Source organism: Cheilinus undulatus, linkage group 20 (assembly GCF_018320785.1).
Source record: "Cheilinus undulatus linkage group 20, ASM1832078v1, whole genome shotgun sequence".
Taxonomy (NCBI): Eukaryota; Metazoa; Chordata; class Actinopteri; order Labriformes; family Labridae; genus Cheilinus; species Cheilinus undulatus.
In genome coordinates, this window is record NC_054884.1 from 5,169,221 (window position 1) to 5,185,700 (window position 16,480).

Genomic DNA, 16,480 nt, shown 5'->3' on the forward strand with positions numbered 1-16,480 from the left:
CATTAAAGTCTACCGAGACTCCATCCGGGAATGTTTGGTGTAGAAACCTCTAGAAACTTCGATGATTTTAGTAAATACTCTGTAAAACATATCCAGGAGTCTCAGAAGTTCACAAAGGGACGTATTTTCAACAAATGAATTATTCTAAATGCATTTTTTCCCACCATGATTTTAAGATTTTACAGCAAACGCATCATTTTTGTTTTTAAATCACGCGTGACGTCACTCCATGGGCGCGTCACACGTATGGCGGCGGAGAGGCAGGTGCAGCAGGGAGCACAGAGGCACTATCACAACAACCGTTATCACCGTAGAAGGAGCTGCCACCGGAGCAACAAATAGGCCTTCGTCTACGTTTTATATTTTAAGAACAGCCTGTAGTTTCATTGCTGGGCGGTCTGGATACCAGCCGACATGACTCTTAACCAAAACAACTCTGAGTCTGGCGGAGTAATCATCAACAACAGTGAAAGGTAACGGTAGCTCGGGTGCTAGCTAGCCAGACTGACAAGTGTGACGCTCGTCTAATAAATGACTGCTGAACAGCGTTGATGCTTCGTATGACTGTTATAAAATGTCCTGCTACTTTTCTCAGTAATACAGCTAACGTTAGCAAACGCTTACTTCACTGTTACAAGGACTCAGCGTCTACCAGTTTATTGTCCAACTTGTCTATCAAAAAAAAAAAGAAACAGTGTCGGTGTAACGGTTCAAAGTGTGACCGTGTTAACTTGGGACTTCAGCCAACGTGTCTGTGGTTGTCGTAGTTACAGCAGTGGCTATGCCCAAACGAATACCTCTTTGAATCCATATTGCCATGAGTATCTTTTACGTTATGATAGAGTAAAATGAAATAAAAAGGCATTTTAGGACGCATTCCTTCTTCCATATCTGCTGTATCTACGAGAACCAGACGCATTCGGCTGGAAGTCATCTATTAACATAATCACTATTTAAACCGTGACACCCGCTGTGGGCACCGTGAACATTTTCTTAAACTCAGCTGTTTTTTTAAATCTGTAAAGTCGTATATTGCATGGAAACGAGGTTCAAAGTTGTCCCTTGTCAGTGTCAGACTACATTAAATATACACAGTTATGTCAACTGGTAAGTGAGGCTACATTTATAGTATCAACGCCATGTTTTAAAAGGAATAGTGGCGTTGGAGCAAACCGGGTCGCAGTCACGTAGCCCAAACACAGCCTTCAGCATGTGGTGTCAGCACTGTAGTCACCCACATTTTTAGGCAATGTTTCAGTTGTCTTAGATTAAATCTTCTTGAAAAGTAGTCTAAGGCCAACTATTATGTACTGCATTGCTTTCTGTCCTCACAAGCTACACTCTGGCCTAGTCTTTTACAAAAGGCTTCTTTCATGTCTCCTAAATGAGGGCCAGCCAATGCAGTTGTAATTAATGAAAATCAGTGGCAGAAACTTCTAGAACCTACATGAGCGTGATGTTAAACCTATTACAGCTCACCCAGAACCAGTAGAAAGCCTAATCCATTTACCATAGTACCACTGACTTATAGAAACAGATCAGCTGTGTTTAGTAACAGGACAGTTGCACAATGAGCCAAATTATCTCATTTTTAAGCTGTCAAGTCTCAAGATTATGAAAGAAGGCAATGAGTCATACTGTTAATTACAACTCCTGTTCCAAAAAAGTTGGGGCGCTGTGTAAAATGTAAATAAAAACAGAATACAGTGATATGCAAATCTTGTAAACACATATTTATTCACTATAAACATAACATATCAATATCAAGATTGAAAGTGAGACATTTTACCTTTTCATGAAAAAATATTAGCTCATTTTGAATTTGATGGCAGCAACACATTTCAAAGAAGGGCTGTGATTCCATTGTGTGGCATCCCCTCTTCTTTAAACAACAATCTGTAAACGTCTGGGGAGTTAGGAGACCAGCTGCTTGAGTTTTGGGAGAGGAATGTTGTCCCATTCTTGTCTGATGTAGGATTCTAGCTGCTCAACAGTCCTGGGTTGTCCTCTTTACTTTTGTGATGCACCAAAAATGTTTTCTCTTGGTGAAAGATCTGGACTTAGACAGGCCAGTTCAGTACATGGACTGTTTTACTGTGAAGCCATGCTGTTGTGATTAGGGCTGAACAATTTGCAAAAATAATCTAATTGTGTTTTTTTCCCCCAATATTGTGATTGAATATGCGATTATTCATGGCTTAATCTTATTTATTTTTGACAAATTCAAGCAGTAAATACTTCCCTAAATAAGACCATGTGTATTGAAATCAATAAAATTATTTCTGGAGCAATTTACCCATAGTAGCATGAATCTGAATGTGGGGCTGCAACAAGCTTTAAGCTATAAAGGAGGCGGCTGGGGTGGGGGAGGTGAGGCTGGCTACCAGCTGATAGCAGCTGGGATATGACTTTGGTGAGGTAATGCCAGGCTTCATCAGTTTAAGACAGAATGAGCTAACTATTGTTGCTCATATTGCAAATGTGATGTCATTCGCTTTGTTTAAGGGAACTACAATTTTTATGTCACTCATTTGATTAAGAAAAACATACATAAAACACAAAAAGGAGGAATTTTGTAAACCATTATAAAAATTTGACACTTGAATTTTACATAGTGTGCATAAAATATCTGCCGCTGCAAAAAAAAAAAAAAATGGATTTATTAAGCTGGTATTTTGACACATTTCAAATTAAAGAAAGTATTGCACCTTCTGTGATTTGAAAAATGCAGTAGGCCACATTGCGATTTAGTCTAGTTTGCGATTAATTGCCCAGCCCTAGTTGTGATGTATGCATTGTGTAGTTTAGCATTGTTTTGCTAGAATATGTAAGGTGTCAGCTGAAAGAGACGTTGTCTGGATAGAAACGTGTTGGAAACGCTATAGGCACTTATGTAACCTCATACCATCAGAGATGCAGGCTTTAGAACTGAGCCAGGATAAGAAACTGGATGGTCCCTCTCCTCTTTTGTCCACGGGACACAGCATCCGTGGTTTCCAAAAAGAATTTCACATTTTGCATACACTGACCACAAAGTTTTCATGTTTGCCTCAGTCCATTTCTAATGCGCTCCGGCCCAGAGACGAAGGCAGTGTTCCTCGACGTTACTTACATATGGCTTCTTCTTTGCATGATACAAGTTCAACTTGCATATGTGGATGGCACAGCCTACTGTGTTGACATGCAGTGATTCCTGGAGGTGTTCCTGAGCCCATGCAGTGATTTCCAGTTCAGAATGATTACTGTTCTTAATGCAGTGCAGAGATCATCAGCATCTAACCTTTGGCCTTGCCCCTTGCAAAAAGAGACACTTTCTGAAGTGAGGAACATATTTCTGAAGTTTTAAGATGCTGTTTTTTCATCTTAACTCTTTGCCTCTCCTCTCTCCTGTCCCTATCCCTACTTTTTTGAAATGTGTTGCTGCCTTCTAATACAATATCCAAATATGGTAATTTACACTATTTTGAATAACATATGTGTTTATGAGACATGATCATCATTGCATTCTGTTTTTATTTACATTTTACACAATGTCCCAACTATTTTGGAATTTGGGTTTTAACCAAAGCCACATAAAGTAATAGGTTTTTATTTGTAAACTAGATGTTAAAGTATTTAGAAGTACACAGGAAAAATATCCCAGTTTATAAACAAATTCATGTTTCCACATTAGCTGAGTGTGTTCTTGTGTTTCGTTCTGTCCCCAGTGTGCTGATGAACTATGATAACGTAGAGCTGACTTTCTGCGATGCGGACCGTCTTCCAGAAGCCTTCAGAAAGAGTAAGAAGGGCAGCATCTACCTAACTCCATACAGGGTAAGAGATGAGAGTCGTCATATTTGTTATGCAGCCTCATGCTGACACAATGCTGTTACATTTGTCAGCAGGCACACAACAACCTGTTCCTGTTGTGTTTTTTCCCAGGTGATCTTTCTGGCCAAAGGGCGCGATGCACTGCAGTCCTTCATGATGCCCTTCTACCTTATGAAAGGCTGTGAGATCAAGCAGCCTGTGTTAGGAGCCAACTACATCAAAGGCACTGTGAGCGCAGAACCTGGAGGTTAGAATATGTGTTATGCTGATTACTGGGTCAGTTTTTACAGCACACAGATCTACGTGGATTCCTACTTGTGTTGTAATTTCTGCAGGTGGCTGGGAGGGCAGTGCTACATTCAAGCTTGTCTTTGCTGCTGGAGGTGCGATAGAGTTTGGCCAGTACATGCTTCAGGTCGCAGCCCAAGGTATGTATGTGAAGCCCTTTTCACATTCAGTCAGTAAAAACAAGACAAATTAGTGATTTATTTCATAATGACTCTGATAAAAAACTGCTTGATTGCAGTTGTAGCTGATGAAAAATCTGTAATTACTGTCTTGTCTTTTATTGTTTCTTCATGTCTGGTTCTTGCAGCATCAAGAGGTCAGCCAGTGACTTCAGGGTTTGGTGGATGCCCCTACATGGCAAACGGGGCCTATGCCTATCCTCCTCCCCCTCCTGCTAATGGGATGTACCCTGCTGGACCTCCACCAGGCTACTCCTATCCCAACCCTCCTCCACCAGGTGACAGTTACAATAGTTCCCAGCCCTATGGCGGCCATATTTACCTTTTGACATAAATCTTCCTGAGGTTCCTGAAAATTTGACACTACAGATGAACTAAGCTCTTTGTTGATAATATACAGGTGGATTTTATCCCAACCCACCAGCGTTTGATGCCTCTGCTGGCTACATACCTCCACCTCCTTACTCTGCTCCTCTGGGCCAGCAGCCTCCACATGATCCAGACCTCCCCTCCTCAGCAGCAGGTAGGCTTCTCTAGACAAAAGTCTACACTGGAGTGTTCAGTTCCAGTGCCAGATTTATGGAAAATGAAATCATAAAATAGGGTTTTTTGAGTTCCTTTAGGAATACTGCTGTAGAGTGGAACTGCCTTTAACTGTTAGGAACAGGCGTGGATTGTAGCCAGGAGCTCTGGGACATTTCCCAGTGACTTGAAGCAGTGTTTCCAAGTATGGTTTGGTTGTTTGCATTTCCACAGACAACCGTCTCCTTGCTTGGTGGACTGTAAAGAGTATGCATGTGATGCCACAGGCAGCACGAGTCTCTGCTGTTCATTCTGCTGAGTGTCAGAAAGTTCAGACTGGTTACAGAAATCAGAAGGGAGTAAACGGCTTTATTTCAGCTGGAAATTGTTGTCTTTTTAATAACTCTGTCTTGATGCTGTTCATTGCAGTCAGTACAGCACCTCATCTGATAGAAAATGTTTATAGGAATGTTTGGTACGTTAATAAAGACACAGGCTGAAGCTCGGCTATTACAGTAGGTACAACAAGCATCCAGTTAGTGATGAATATCATCTAAACATTCTCCTCCCTCTTACCTGAAGGGGAAATTAAGATTTTAAATTTCAGCAGATCAGCTTTACAGTAAAGTAATATCTAAGGTGACAAGGCATCTAACGCAACAGATTTTGTTTTGTTTTATAGCTGTACATGAAGTCCTCTGATGTCTGATCAACACAGCTGATTTCATAGAGAAAGACCAAAACACTGAAGTCCACTGATATTTATTACAGATTAAATCAATTAGCCTTTGTAAATTAACCTGACTGCTCTGTGGTTAAATACTAAAGTTATTTCTGTTGATGCTTCAGGAAATGAGCGTATCTGTCACCATAATAGTTATACAACATAACATAAAAGTTGAGAGTTTTACTGTTTGAATATGTCACATTGAAAATAAAAGGAAGGTTTAGCTGGTGCTAAAATTAAATTAAATTCTTGGGGAAGGGTAAATTGTTCTTGTTTGCAACATTTCAGTATGTATTTTCAAGCAGCAACCTCCAGTCCAGAAAAATGAAGCCAATGCGGAAGTGCAAAGAATTGCAATACAGCGAGTGTCCACTTGAGGCTGGCTGCAGGAACACCAGAAGTCCCGTCTGAACACCTGTTAAAAAGCTGGTTTTTACACTAGAAATAAACTGGTTTACAGCCTGGTTCAAAAAAACAGACATGTCTCATTAGCTAATGTCTTCATGTGCTCTCACTGTACAGGGGTGAATTTTTTGTACCAGAATGGTTTTGATTATATTTAGGAAAAACCTCACTGTGCACTGATTGGTGCATCTCATTTGACTGACAGATAGCTCGACAGGGAGAAGCTCAGGTTCTGTCAACCACAATGCTAGCTAGCTAGCTGACAGCAAGTCAAGCTTAGTGGGCGGGCTGTTAGGTCGATCCAAAGTTCGGTTGAGACCACAATTTAAATAGGGAAGCTGCCGCGGATTGGCCTCCAAAGCAGTTTGAGTCTGCAGACGGCTGACGTCACACAGGGTTTGTCCAATATGGTTTTCAAACAGATTTAACAACCACATAGCAGTCTTTTCACAGATTAGCTTAAGGGAAAATAAGTAAATGAATCACTGCAATATGGAGAAACAGCTAACCAGAAGCTTTGTTATCACAAAACTTTGGCATGAATCCAGTTTCACATCCATCACTATCTACATGGACCACCTGTACTTGGAATAAATGCCTGATCTGGATAATATCCTTTATATAAACACTTCATTTGGAAAAAATTCTCAGATCTGGCTCATCTGGACAGAAAATTCCCTCTGATGGAGAGGGGTTTACGCCCAGTGTTGTTTGGATCAGCACCTTGCTCGGGGGGATTTTTTTGTCACACTGTGCAGGTCTGCCCCACGTGACATAACGTCTTTCTGCTTCATATTTATGTACTGCTGAGCTCGCTGCTTAAACAGGGAGAGCAGCAGAACAGTTTACAGAACACGATAAAGGTCCATTTTTAAATAAAGCCAAAACAAAGATAGAATAAGATACAGACACAAGAGAGTAGAACAATCCAATATTTTTCTGCGGGGAGAAGTTGTTAAAACAAGCGATCTGACTGTGTAAGTGATGGCAGTTTGTTTACAACAAAGGAGTTTCTTCTTCTACGGCTAATTTTCTGTACACTTGAGCAGTGGGTCGATGCTGCGCGTGTCAGAGCAGTTTTATTCAGATCAAATATATGATGCTTGAGCATGCACATCTGAATCAGATCGCATCTTTTAGCATCCATGTGAACAGAGAAGTTTAAAATCTCTGATCAGAATAAATTCAATACTATTGTGCAAAATATTGCTCATGTAACCACAGCTACAGATGAACCGAGCTGATGTGTGGACATGATAACAGGTCCATATAAATGTCAGGAAACTAATTTATGAGTACATATCAATGTCAGCGGTACAGGAGCCTGTTGAGCCAAAATCCCTCATTTCTGCAGTCTTTTTTTTCCTCTCAGTTCCCCCCACTCCTCATAGAGCAGTGAGCAGCGTTTATTACTCAGCCTGGCTGAGAGGTCTTGTTGTGCTGAGAGTGTCGTCAGTGAAAACCCTCTATTATGTGCAGCTCCACCTTTTTTAGTCGGATAGGTAAGCTTGGCACCACTGCGGAAGGGTGCCAAAAATTGGGACCGTACGGGTCAGATATTAGGAACCCTCTCCATTTTTTGGAACTCAAATAAATGCAGACAGTGTGGTACCAAACTGAACTGAACCACTTGGTGGAAACAACCTAAAATACCAGGCAACGCTAGCTTAATTGCCTGGCTAGCAACAGAGTAATAAAACAGACTGTAGGCTGCACAGTGAGCACATCTTTGAGAAATCTCATCACTGAGTGATGGGTGGATTAAAGTGATCTTATAACAATGAAGGCAGCGTGTTTTTACTAATCAGCTTCATCATGAAGTTACTGGGATCAACAGCGCCATCTACAGTAGAAATAGGAATGACATTTAACTTCTGTGATACAAAGTTTTCATGACAACACTGAATCTGTTTTCAGAAAGAATGGTGCACAGTGTAAGAACAAAAGAAACAAATACGTTTCATGTTTGCACATGTTAAATGTTGTTGTTTCTTTCTCAGAGGTGGAATATTTTCTAGGGCTCAATCTGACCAGACATTCAGATTTTAAACTTCTAGATTTGAGCTTTTTTCACAGTTTGTATCAGGCTTCACAGTGTGGTCAAAAACCTGAATTACTATCACAGTCCACCCATTTATGCTGTTTCTTCCCATGCCTGTTAATGCCCCCTCTTGTAATGTCAATCAGCTGATTCTCATTGCTATAATGTAGTCACATGTAGTCCTGCTTTGTTTTGTTATTAAGAGACGCAGCCTTAGCACACATTTATGGAGGCAGTGTGCAGCAGAGGCAAGAGTAAATCTAACAGGCAGGAACCTCGAGCAGAACCACACTGATTGGTGAACAGCCATCCGCTGCTACTGGAGAGGACAAGAATGAGGTATAGGGGAGATAAGAAAGAATGAAAGACAGCCAGACCACAGTGCATAAAATAACAACAGACAGCAGAAACATGTGGTGACAATTCTAAGAACAAAAGTAAACATGTCTTAATTTTATGTAACATGTAATCATGATAATGTACTTGTATGACAGGCAGAATGTTTGTTTTTTATGAGACACCCTATTTCATAATTCTTTCGTTTGTATCAAATCATCCTGATGTGACAGATGTCTTTTATCTAAACCAAAGCAAATCCGATAAGACTAAACTAAAAGTGGAGCTTGAGTTTTAAAGCTGTGCTAACTTATTAACCACTTTTAGATTATCTGGGTTCTAATGACGAAATTAAGCACATTATAACTGTATGACTAACCAATCAAGTGGTTAAAAGTTTTACGAGCTCAAGTCTGAGTCACCGGCGCTCGAGTCCAAGTTGAGTCAGAGTTTGTTGAGGGCTGAAGTCAGTAGAGCACTGTGATGGACTCAGAGTTAAACACCATTGATTGTTGATTAACCATCATGAATTTGTATTTTAATTTTGCAGACATTTCCACTGATAAAATTAAACACAATAGAGGAAAACATGGTTAAAAAATTGGAAAATAAGCAAACCTGTTTACCCTCAGCAAGACATGACACATGGATAGTACAGACTTCGAGTTATTTTGTTTGTGTTGCCTTATTGATAATATTGTGATTTTAAATACTGTCAGATGAATTTACCCTAGATACTCATCTTTTTTTTAATCTCAGTTTGATCCTCCTTTCTTTCTCTGACCCATTAGACCATCCTTTGTACCTTGATTGTCTTCAGTGTTTTCCTACTGTACTGTCCAGGAATGATAACTTAGACCGTTTTTAATAAATGTCCACCTCCTATCTCTCTCCCAGCGGAGGCCAAAGCAGCCGAGGCAGCAGCAAGTGCCAGCAGTGTCACACTGCCTCCTACACATGTGTACCTGCCAGAGGTGAGCCGCCCTCCATCACACATTACGTTCAAGTGGTTTATTTATCACATTTCCTCAAGATTATTAGCATAACTTGAAATAAAACACTGCATTTACTTTTCTTAAATGTAGATTAGTGTCTGTTCACTTTACACTAAGACAGGATCAGTATTTTTAATAAATAATGGCATACCGATGATTGATGACCTTGTTGTTGAGCTCTGTAAAAAGATTATTCTGACATTTGCATGTCAGATTATGGGTAGGCTAGCAAGAGTAAGTGTTTTAGACATTAGTGTTTGATGTGCATGGAAGAGTTTTGGGAGCCTTTGCATTTTATTCATAAAACAGGATTAATTTTGTTGACAAACTATGTCTTGAAATGTTAGTCCAGTGCTTTTTTCCCATGTGGTAAAAGTACTGTTGGCATGGGACTAGTATTACCTGTGGACCTCTTATAAATTATGAATGACCTCTGAGATCAGTGTTTAGTGTTCTGCATTCAAACAGGATAAGTAAAGCCTGTAATGTACTAACATTTAATAACATTTCTGATGGAAAACATGAGTGTGCTGCATGGCTGCAGCAATGAAAACACAGTCAATTTTTATTTCTAAAACTCAGTAAAATGTTTAGTTGTGCACATCATGTTCTGCAGGTGACGTTTCCTTCATGTGTCCTATACAGACTGTTAACCAGAATTTCAAATAAACAACATGTGTTTAAGTGTTTTCCCCTCTCTTTATATTTATCATTTAATATTTTGTCGATTTTGCCCCTAACCTGCTGTCTGTTTTCACAGACACATGTGAACGTGTATGCAGGTGAACACACACATCAGGCGCTGCATGAACAGTGATCAGTTATGTGGGGTTTTCTCACAGAAAAGCAACAAATATTACTGAATTAAAAGGGACGTAATATGCAAAAATCACTTTTTCAGGCTTTTCTAACACAAATATGTGTCCCTGGCCTGTCCACAATCCCCTGAAGTACCAGAAAAATCCCCCCCCACCCTGCTGAAACAAGCCGTTCTCAGATTTTACATCTAGTGACCTCACCAGGGGTGTAAGCACCCGCCCCCCGGTTTGGTAGGCCCTCCCCCACTTGAAGGAAGTTCCGCCCTCGTCTACACATCTTCCTCTCAGCTATCAGCTGAGATGCTGGATAGCTCAGTGGGTTACCCTGCTGACTACAGCCGGGGAGATTGATGCTTCAAATCCCAGTTGGGTCCTAAACTTGTGTCTGTAACATCAGGAGTGCTGCATCCATTTTCTGAGGGGGTGTGGTCAGGGGTGGAGTCAGACAGCTAATTACCATTTAAAGCCACAGACACAGAAACAGCTCGTTCTGAGAAGGGCTAAAATAGAGGGTGTTTTAGACATGCAAAAATCCAATACTGGACTGTTTTTTCAGCAACAAACTTCACAGGTATGTTTTAGGGACCTCTGAGAACAATATAAACTTGTCTTAAAAGGGTAAAATATGTCTCCTTTAAATAGTTTTCAGCAAAAAAGGTTTGAGTTCCCCTCTTCATCCTGATGCAGTTAAAGCTCAAGTCTGAGTCACCGGCGCTCGAGTCAAAGTCGAGTCATGAGTCCTCCAAATCAGGACTCAAGTCGGACTCGAGTCCAAGTCCTGGACTCGAGTACTACAAGACTGGTTTATATGTATAACATAAGAAAATTTTAAAAAGTGAAGTGTGTCTGAATACTTTCTGAATCCTGTAAATCACCTTTCTTCCACATTCTGATGCTCAGTGTGAGCTAAAGCAGAGTGTGTTGACCATGTCGACATGCACTGGTTACTGCCATGTGATTAACTTATTAGATAATTGCACTAATGAGCAGTTATACAGGTAATGAAGTAGCCAATGAGTGAATTTCCTGCCATATCACTTTTTATAGTGCAAAATGTCCTTAACATCTGCCTTCACACACGTAAAACTTCTGAAATGACATTTTTTGATTCCAGCTGACCTGACAGGAACTCAGTTTATTTAATCATTTAATAATTTGTTTACTATAAAGTAAAATTGTCCTTAACTCTGAATTTGTTTCTCCACAGGACAAGCCTCCTCCCTACTCTCCTCCTGAAGACAAGAAGAACCAGTAAACCTGCTTCATCCCATCATCATCCCTCTCTGCCTCTTGTAATCTCTATCCTACTGAATAACCTCATTCCTTTAACAGTTCCCCTCCTTTTCTTTTCCCATGACATCCTTTTAGGTTAATCATTCCATAAATTTTCCATTCCTTCTGACTATCCCTATAGTCTAACCAGCTTTACTCTCTACAGAAGCACCTTTACTTTAGAGAAACGACTAAAAGTATAGGTAGCAATCTCAGAGAGACAAAATTGTCAAGGCCAAGGTTAATAGGTTTTTAGAGGTATCTTTAAAAAGTTGACTAAAACTTTGTAACCTGAAAAGCTGTTAGCATTCTAGGCTGTGAAGCTGTCCAATAGCTCATACCCCCATGCTAAACTCTAAATTCAGCTTAGTAGTGAACCTGACTCTTGATTTTCTACGGCATCTATGACACTAGATAAAACCAAGCGTTACTTTGCTAATCCGTTGCAAAGCGAGCTGAATGCAGTATTTTATTTTTCTATGATTTGTGTGTACAGCCTTTTAATATGTGGACTTTTAAAAAATGTGATATTTTCTCAAGAACACTAAGCTAGAGAAACAAATAGCCTTTGTAAACAGACTGCAGGGAGGCCATGTCTGTTTTTAGTTGATGGACCATACAGATTAGAGCAGCCAAGGCAGTGAATCCCTGATCCTGGATTAGAGCAGAGTCATAACAAGTAAGGCAGCACTGCAGGGACGGACTACAAGGAGGGATTATCTTTGTAATATAAGAGCAGAGCAGTCACCCAATGATGTCACTTCCTGTTTTGTCATGCCTCAAGAAACCCTCATGGTCAGACTCACAACCAGCCTGCTTCTTTTTGATCCAGACTCCTCGGTTCAGGGTCAGGTCTTTGCACCTGATCTCAGCACCTACACGTTTCATTTCCCCCTCTGTGATTATTCTAGAAACTGTATCCGTGGCACATCCGTGGCTGATTCTTTGCACTTCCAGAATGCTATGCATCAGGCTCTTCTTTGCTCTTTAATGGCTGTGTGTAAAATAATAATAATAAAGCTCTGTATTTATTTAAAACTAATTTATTGAATAATTAATGTAAAATGGCTCAAATAAGTAAACCAAAGCATGATCTCTACTAATGCTTGTATGCATTGGATTGGATTTTATTAAATGGATCTTGATTCATGTGAATGGGAGTGGCTGTCCTTATTTGTACACCATAGACAGAATATGACAAGTGGGTGTCGCCTCTTTGTTCCAGATCAATTGATAAAGCTCAATGTGTACTGGAGCAATTCATTAAAAAAATGTTATTTCAATGCCATCTACAGGTGCATCTAAAAAAATAGGGTATCATGTAAAAGTTCATTTTCCCATTACTTCAGAAAGTGAAACTTCAATATATTCTAGATTTATCTCATACAGAGTGAAATATTTCAAGACTTTTTTGTTTTAATCTTGTTTATTACAGCGTGCAACTCAAACTAAAATCCACTATCTCAAAATTTTAGAATATTGTGGAAAAGTCAAATTTTTCAAGGTGTCCTTAGCCTTCATTCTCTCTCTGGTTCAGTTCACACAACCATAATCATGGGGAAGACTACTGACCTGACAAATGTCTAGAGGACAATCACTGACCCCCTCCACAAGGAGGGTAAGCCATAGATGGTCATTGCTGAAAGGGCAGGCTGTTCTCAGAGGCTGAATCAAAGCAGATTCATGGACTTAGGGGAGCTTCACAAGGACTGGACTGAGACTGAGTCAGTGGATCAAGAGCCACCACACAGCAGGGTCCAGGAAATGGAGCACAAGTGTCGTGTTCCTAGTGTGTAGCAAATCCTGGACCACAGATGTCACCAGTGACTCACCAGGGCTAAGTAGAAAAAGAACTGGGACCATTGCTCAGTCGTCTGTAGTCCTGTTTTCAAATTAAAGCAAGTTTAGTATTTCATTTGGGAATCAGGGTCCCAGAGTCTGGAGGAAGATTTGAGACAACCAGAATCCAAGGTGTTTGAAGTCTAGTGTTTCCAGTTTGTGGTGCCATGTCATCTACTGCTGTTGGTCCACTGGTCTTTATTAAGTCCAGAGTCAACGCTGTCAACCATCTACCAGGAGATTTTAGAGACCTTCAGGCTTCCATCTGCTGAGAAGCTTTATGGAGATACTGGTTTCCTTTTCACCTGTCCACAGTGAAGCCAAAACCCCAAGAAACTGGTTTACTGACCATGGTGTTACTGTGTTTTATTGGCCAGCCAACTGGTCTGACCTGAGCCCCCATAGAGAATCTCTGAGGAAGATGAGAGACTCAAAAATCTGGAAGAGTTGAAGGCTGCTATCAGAGCAACCTGGGCTTCATAACACCCCAGCATGACCATGGACTGATCGCCTCCATGACACGTGCATAGATGCAGTAATTTCTGCAAAAGGAGCTCCAACTAAATAATGAGTGTATAAATGTGCATAATTTTCCAGAAGATCAACATTTCTGTGTTATACATCTATTTTATGGACTGATGAGGTAGGGGATTTTTAAATTTCATGAGTTGTAAGATGTAATCATCAACACTAAAACCCAAAAGTCTTGAAATATTTCACTTTGAATGAGATATATCTAGAATACATGGAAGTTTTACTCCTTTAATGAAATTACAGAAAAAATAACTTTCATGCACCTATAAATCACTCTCACAACATTCCTTGTTGTAAACCATGATCTCATTTTGAGTAAAACAGGTGCATCTGAAAAACTGGAATATTATGGAGTAGTTTTATTTTATTCCGAGGCATTTATTGTCAGTGCAGCCGTCTATCTGGAGATGTTTTTCAGACGCACTTGTGCTGAGGGCAGGACTGTTAATTCACAAACTGAGCTACGTCCACTTCTTATACTCGGTCTACGTCGCACTGGGCATTGCAGTTTCACAACATTGAAGGTTTTCCACTTTGAACACAGCATAGTACAACAGCATACGTAACATAAACCTGTTTGAATGTCAGCAGTGTCATATTTTCTGTCTTTAGGCTCAAGCAGCCTGGAAGTGTGCTTATCCCCTCCTCAGAATCAGTAGTTCTCATCCGAGCTTCCAAAATACTTGTGCAAATCCACAGCAGGTTCCCAAAGACTGATATTCCTCAGTGGCCGTGCCTTCTTAGTGCTCATAATTTAAAAAAAGGCAAAAAGCCTATTAAAAACATTTTCTACTGTACAGCAGATTCAGCATCACAGGAAGTAGAGTTTACAGGCAGGATGTTTGTGCGTTATTACTAACGTTGGGATTCTTCTGTATTCTCAGTAGTAGTGAACAGACCACAGGCGTTTGCTTCCCCTACAACACTCATGGTACAGCAGCAGGGCTGTGCCTGTTACAGTCAGATATATTGATCATTTCTAACATATCCTGCAGTGACGTATTGTCTGTACAGATAACACACATGATTAACTTGCTCCCATTTTTACATGGATTGAATTCTTTTCCAGGAAGGAAATAAAGATAAACTGATAATTTTTCAGCAAACTGCAAAAATATCCTTTTCCCTTTCCTAACTTAAACTGATGCAATGATTGCTTACATGTGTGCGTATACTTTCACCTCCACGTTAGAGGAATGGGTCCAGGTAAACAAAAACAAAAGCAGTTGTGAAAATAAATCTTCTGGCCTTCCAAGATAAAGACTGACTCCTTATTTTTACAGTAAATGAAGTGCCTTGGCTCCTCTTGTGTACACACCAATAAAAATATGAAACAAAAATGTAAAGCTTTAGTCAGATGGTTAGCTTTGCAATTTCTGCACGATGGTGGTTTTGTGTTGGATGTTTTTGTTGGGTGAGTGTGCACTATATGGACAAAAGGATTTGGCCACCCATCAGTGCCAGACCTCAAATGTTCTACTGAATGAATGGACACAAATTCCCAAAGGAAAGCCTTTCAAGAAGAGTGGAGGCTGTTATGGGTGGAAAAGGGGACCTACTCCATACTAAAGTACATGTATTTGAAAACAATGTCATTACAGTCCTTGTTGGAGTAATAGTCAGGCGCCCAAATACTTTTGTTCATATCGTGCACATATTGACTTGTGAACTCTGCAGTGAGGGTAAGGTAATGTTTATGCAGATCCAGGTTAGCTGCTTTGCATACAGATGCATCTCAACAAATTATAATATCACGGAAAAGTGCATGTTTCTGTAGTTTGATTCAAAAAGTTTGACTTTCATATATTCTAGATTTATTTTATGTAAAGCTATGTGCATTCAGTTGGCTTTATCATAATGACTGCAGCTCATTAAAATCAAATTCCAGTATCTCAAAATACTGAATATAACATAAGACCATGGGTGGAAAGTGACTGATTACATTTACTCATGCTACTGTTGTTGAGTAGCTCTTCTGTGCTTTTACTCTTTATTTAAGTACATTTTAAAATCAGTCATTTTACTTTTATTTAAGTACAAGAGGAGAAACCTGCTAGAAGTTGAGAGATGACAAACTTCACCACTGATCCCCACAGCCACCACCTGATGGTGCAGCATGGCTAATAGCCTGAGGCACTTTTCAGGCGTTTTGGCCAACTGATTGGTCTGGAGGATATATCCATGGAGAATGTATGTGACAGCAGATCCAACAATACAGACAAGTTAAAGGCCGCTGTCAAAACAACTAGAGCTCCATTACAGCTTGGAATTTTTACTTTATGTGTGATGCATTCAGAATTTTTCAAAGTCACTTTTCTATAAAATTATAGAAAATAGGAACTTTTCAAGATACTATAACTTTTTGAGATGCTCCTGTAGTTGTAAAGTGAAACAAGCGAGTGGTTGTGGTGGTATTGACCTTTAAGCAGATCCAGGCTGGCTCTTCTGCTCTTCTATACAGTGCCTACAAAAAGTATTCACCACCTTGTATGTTTTACCCTATTATTGATTTTATAAATTAATAATTGTCAATATTAATTTGGCCTTTTTGAAAAAAAAGAAAAAAAAAACCTCTGTAATGTCAAAGCAAAAACTGACTTTGACAAAGTTATGTCAGAATCAAATTAAATAAAAATATGTAATGTAGAATAAGTGACTGCGTAAATATTCACCCTCTTCAGGTCAGTATTTATAAGATGCCCCTCTAGCTG

The 16,480-nt window shown here is 39.8% G+C and overlaps 1 protein-coding gene across 1 annotated transcript; it reads left to right on the top strand.

The window, feature by feature from the left end:
* Positions 1 to 243: 243 nt before the first annotated feature.
* wbp2 (WW domain binding protein 2) lies at positions 244 to 12,551 on the top strand. Its single transcript, XM_041815938.1, has 8 exons — positions 244 to 473; positions 3,708 to 3,816; positions 3,925 to 4,060; positions 4,149 to 4,241; positions 4,409 to 4,558; positions 4,681 to 4,803; positions 9,209 to 9,285; positions 11,332 to 12,551. The coding sequence occupies exons 1-8, from the start codon at positions 415 to 417 to the stop codon at positions 11,377 to 11,379; spliced, it is 795 nt and encodes a 264-aa protein (XP_041671872.1). The 5' UTR covers positions 244 to 414; the 3' UTR covers positions 11,380 to 12,551.
* Positions 12,552 to 16,480: the final 3,929 nt, after the last annotated feature.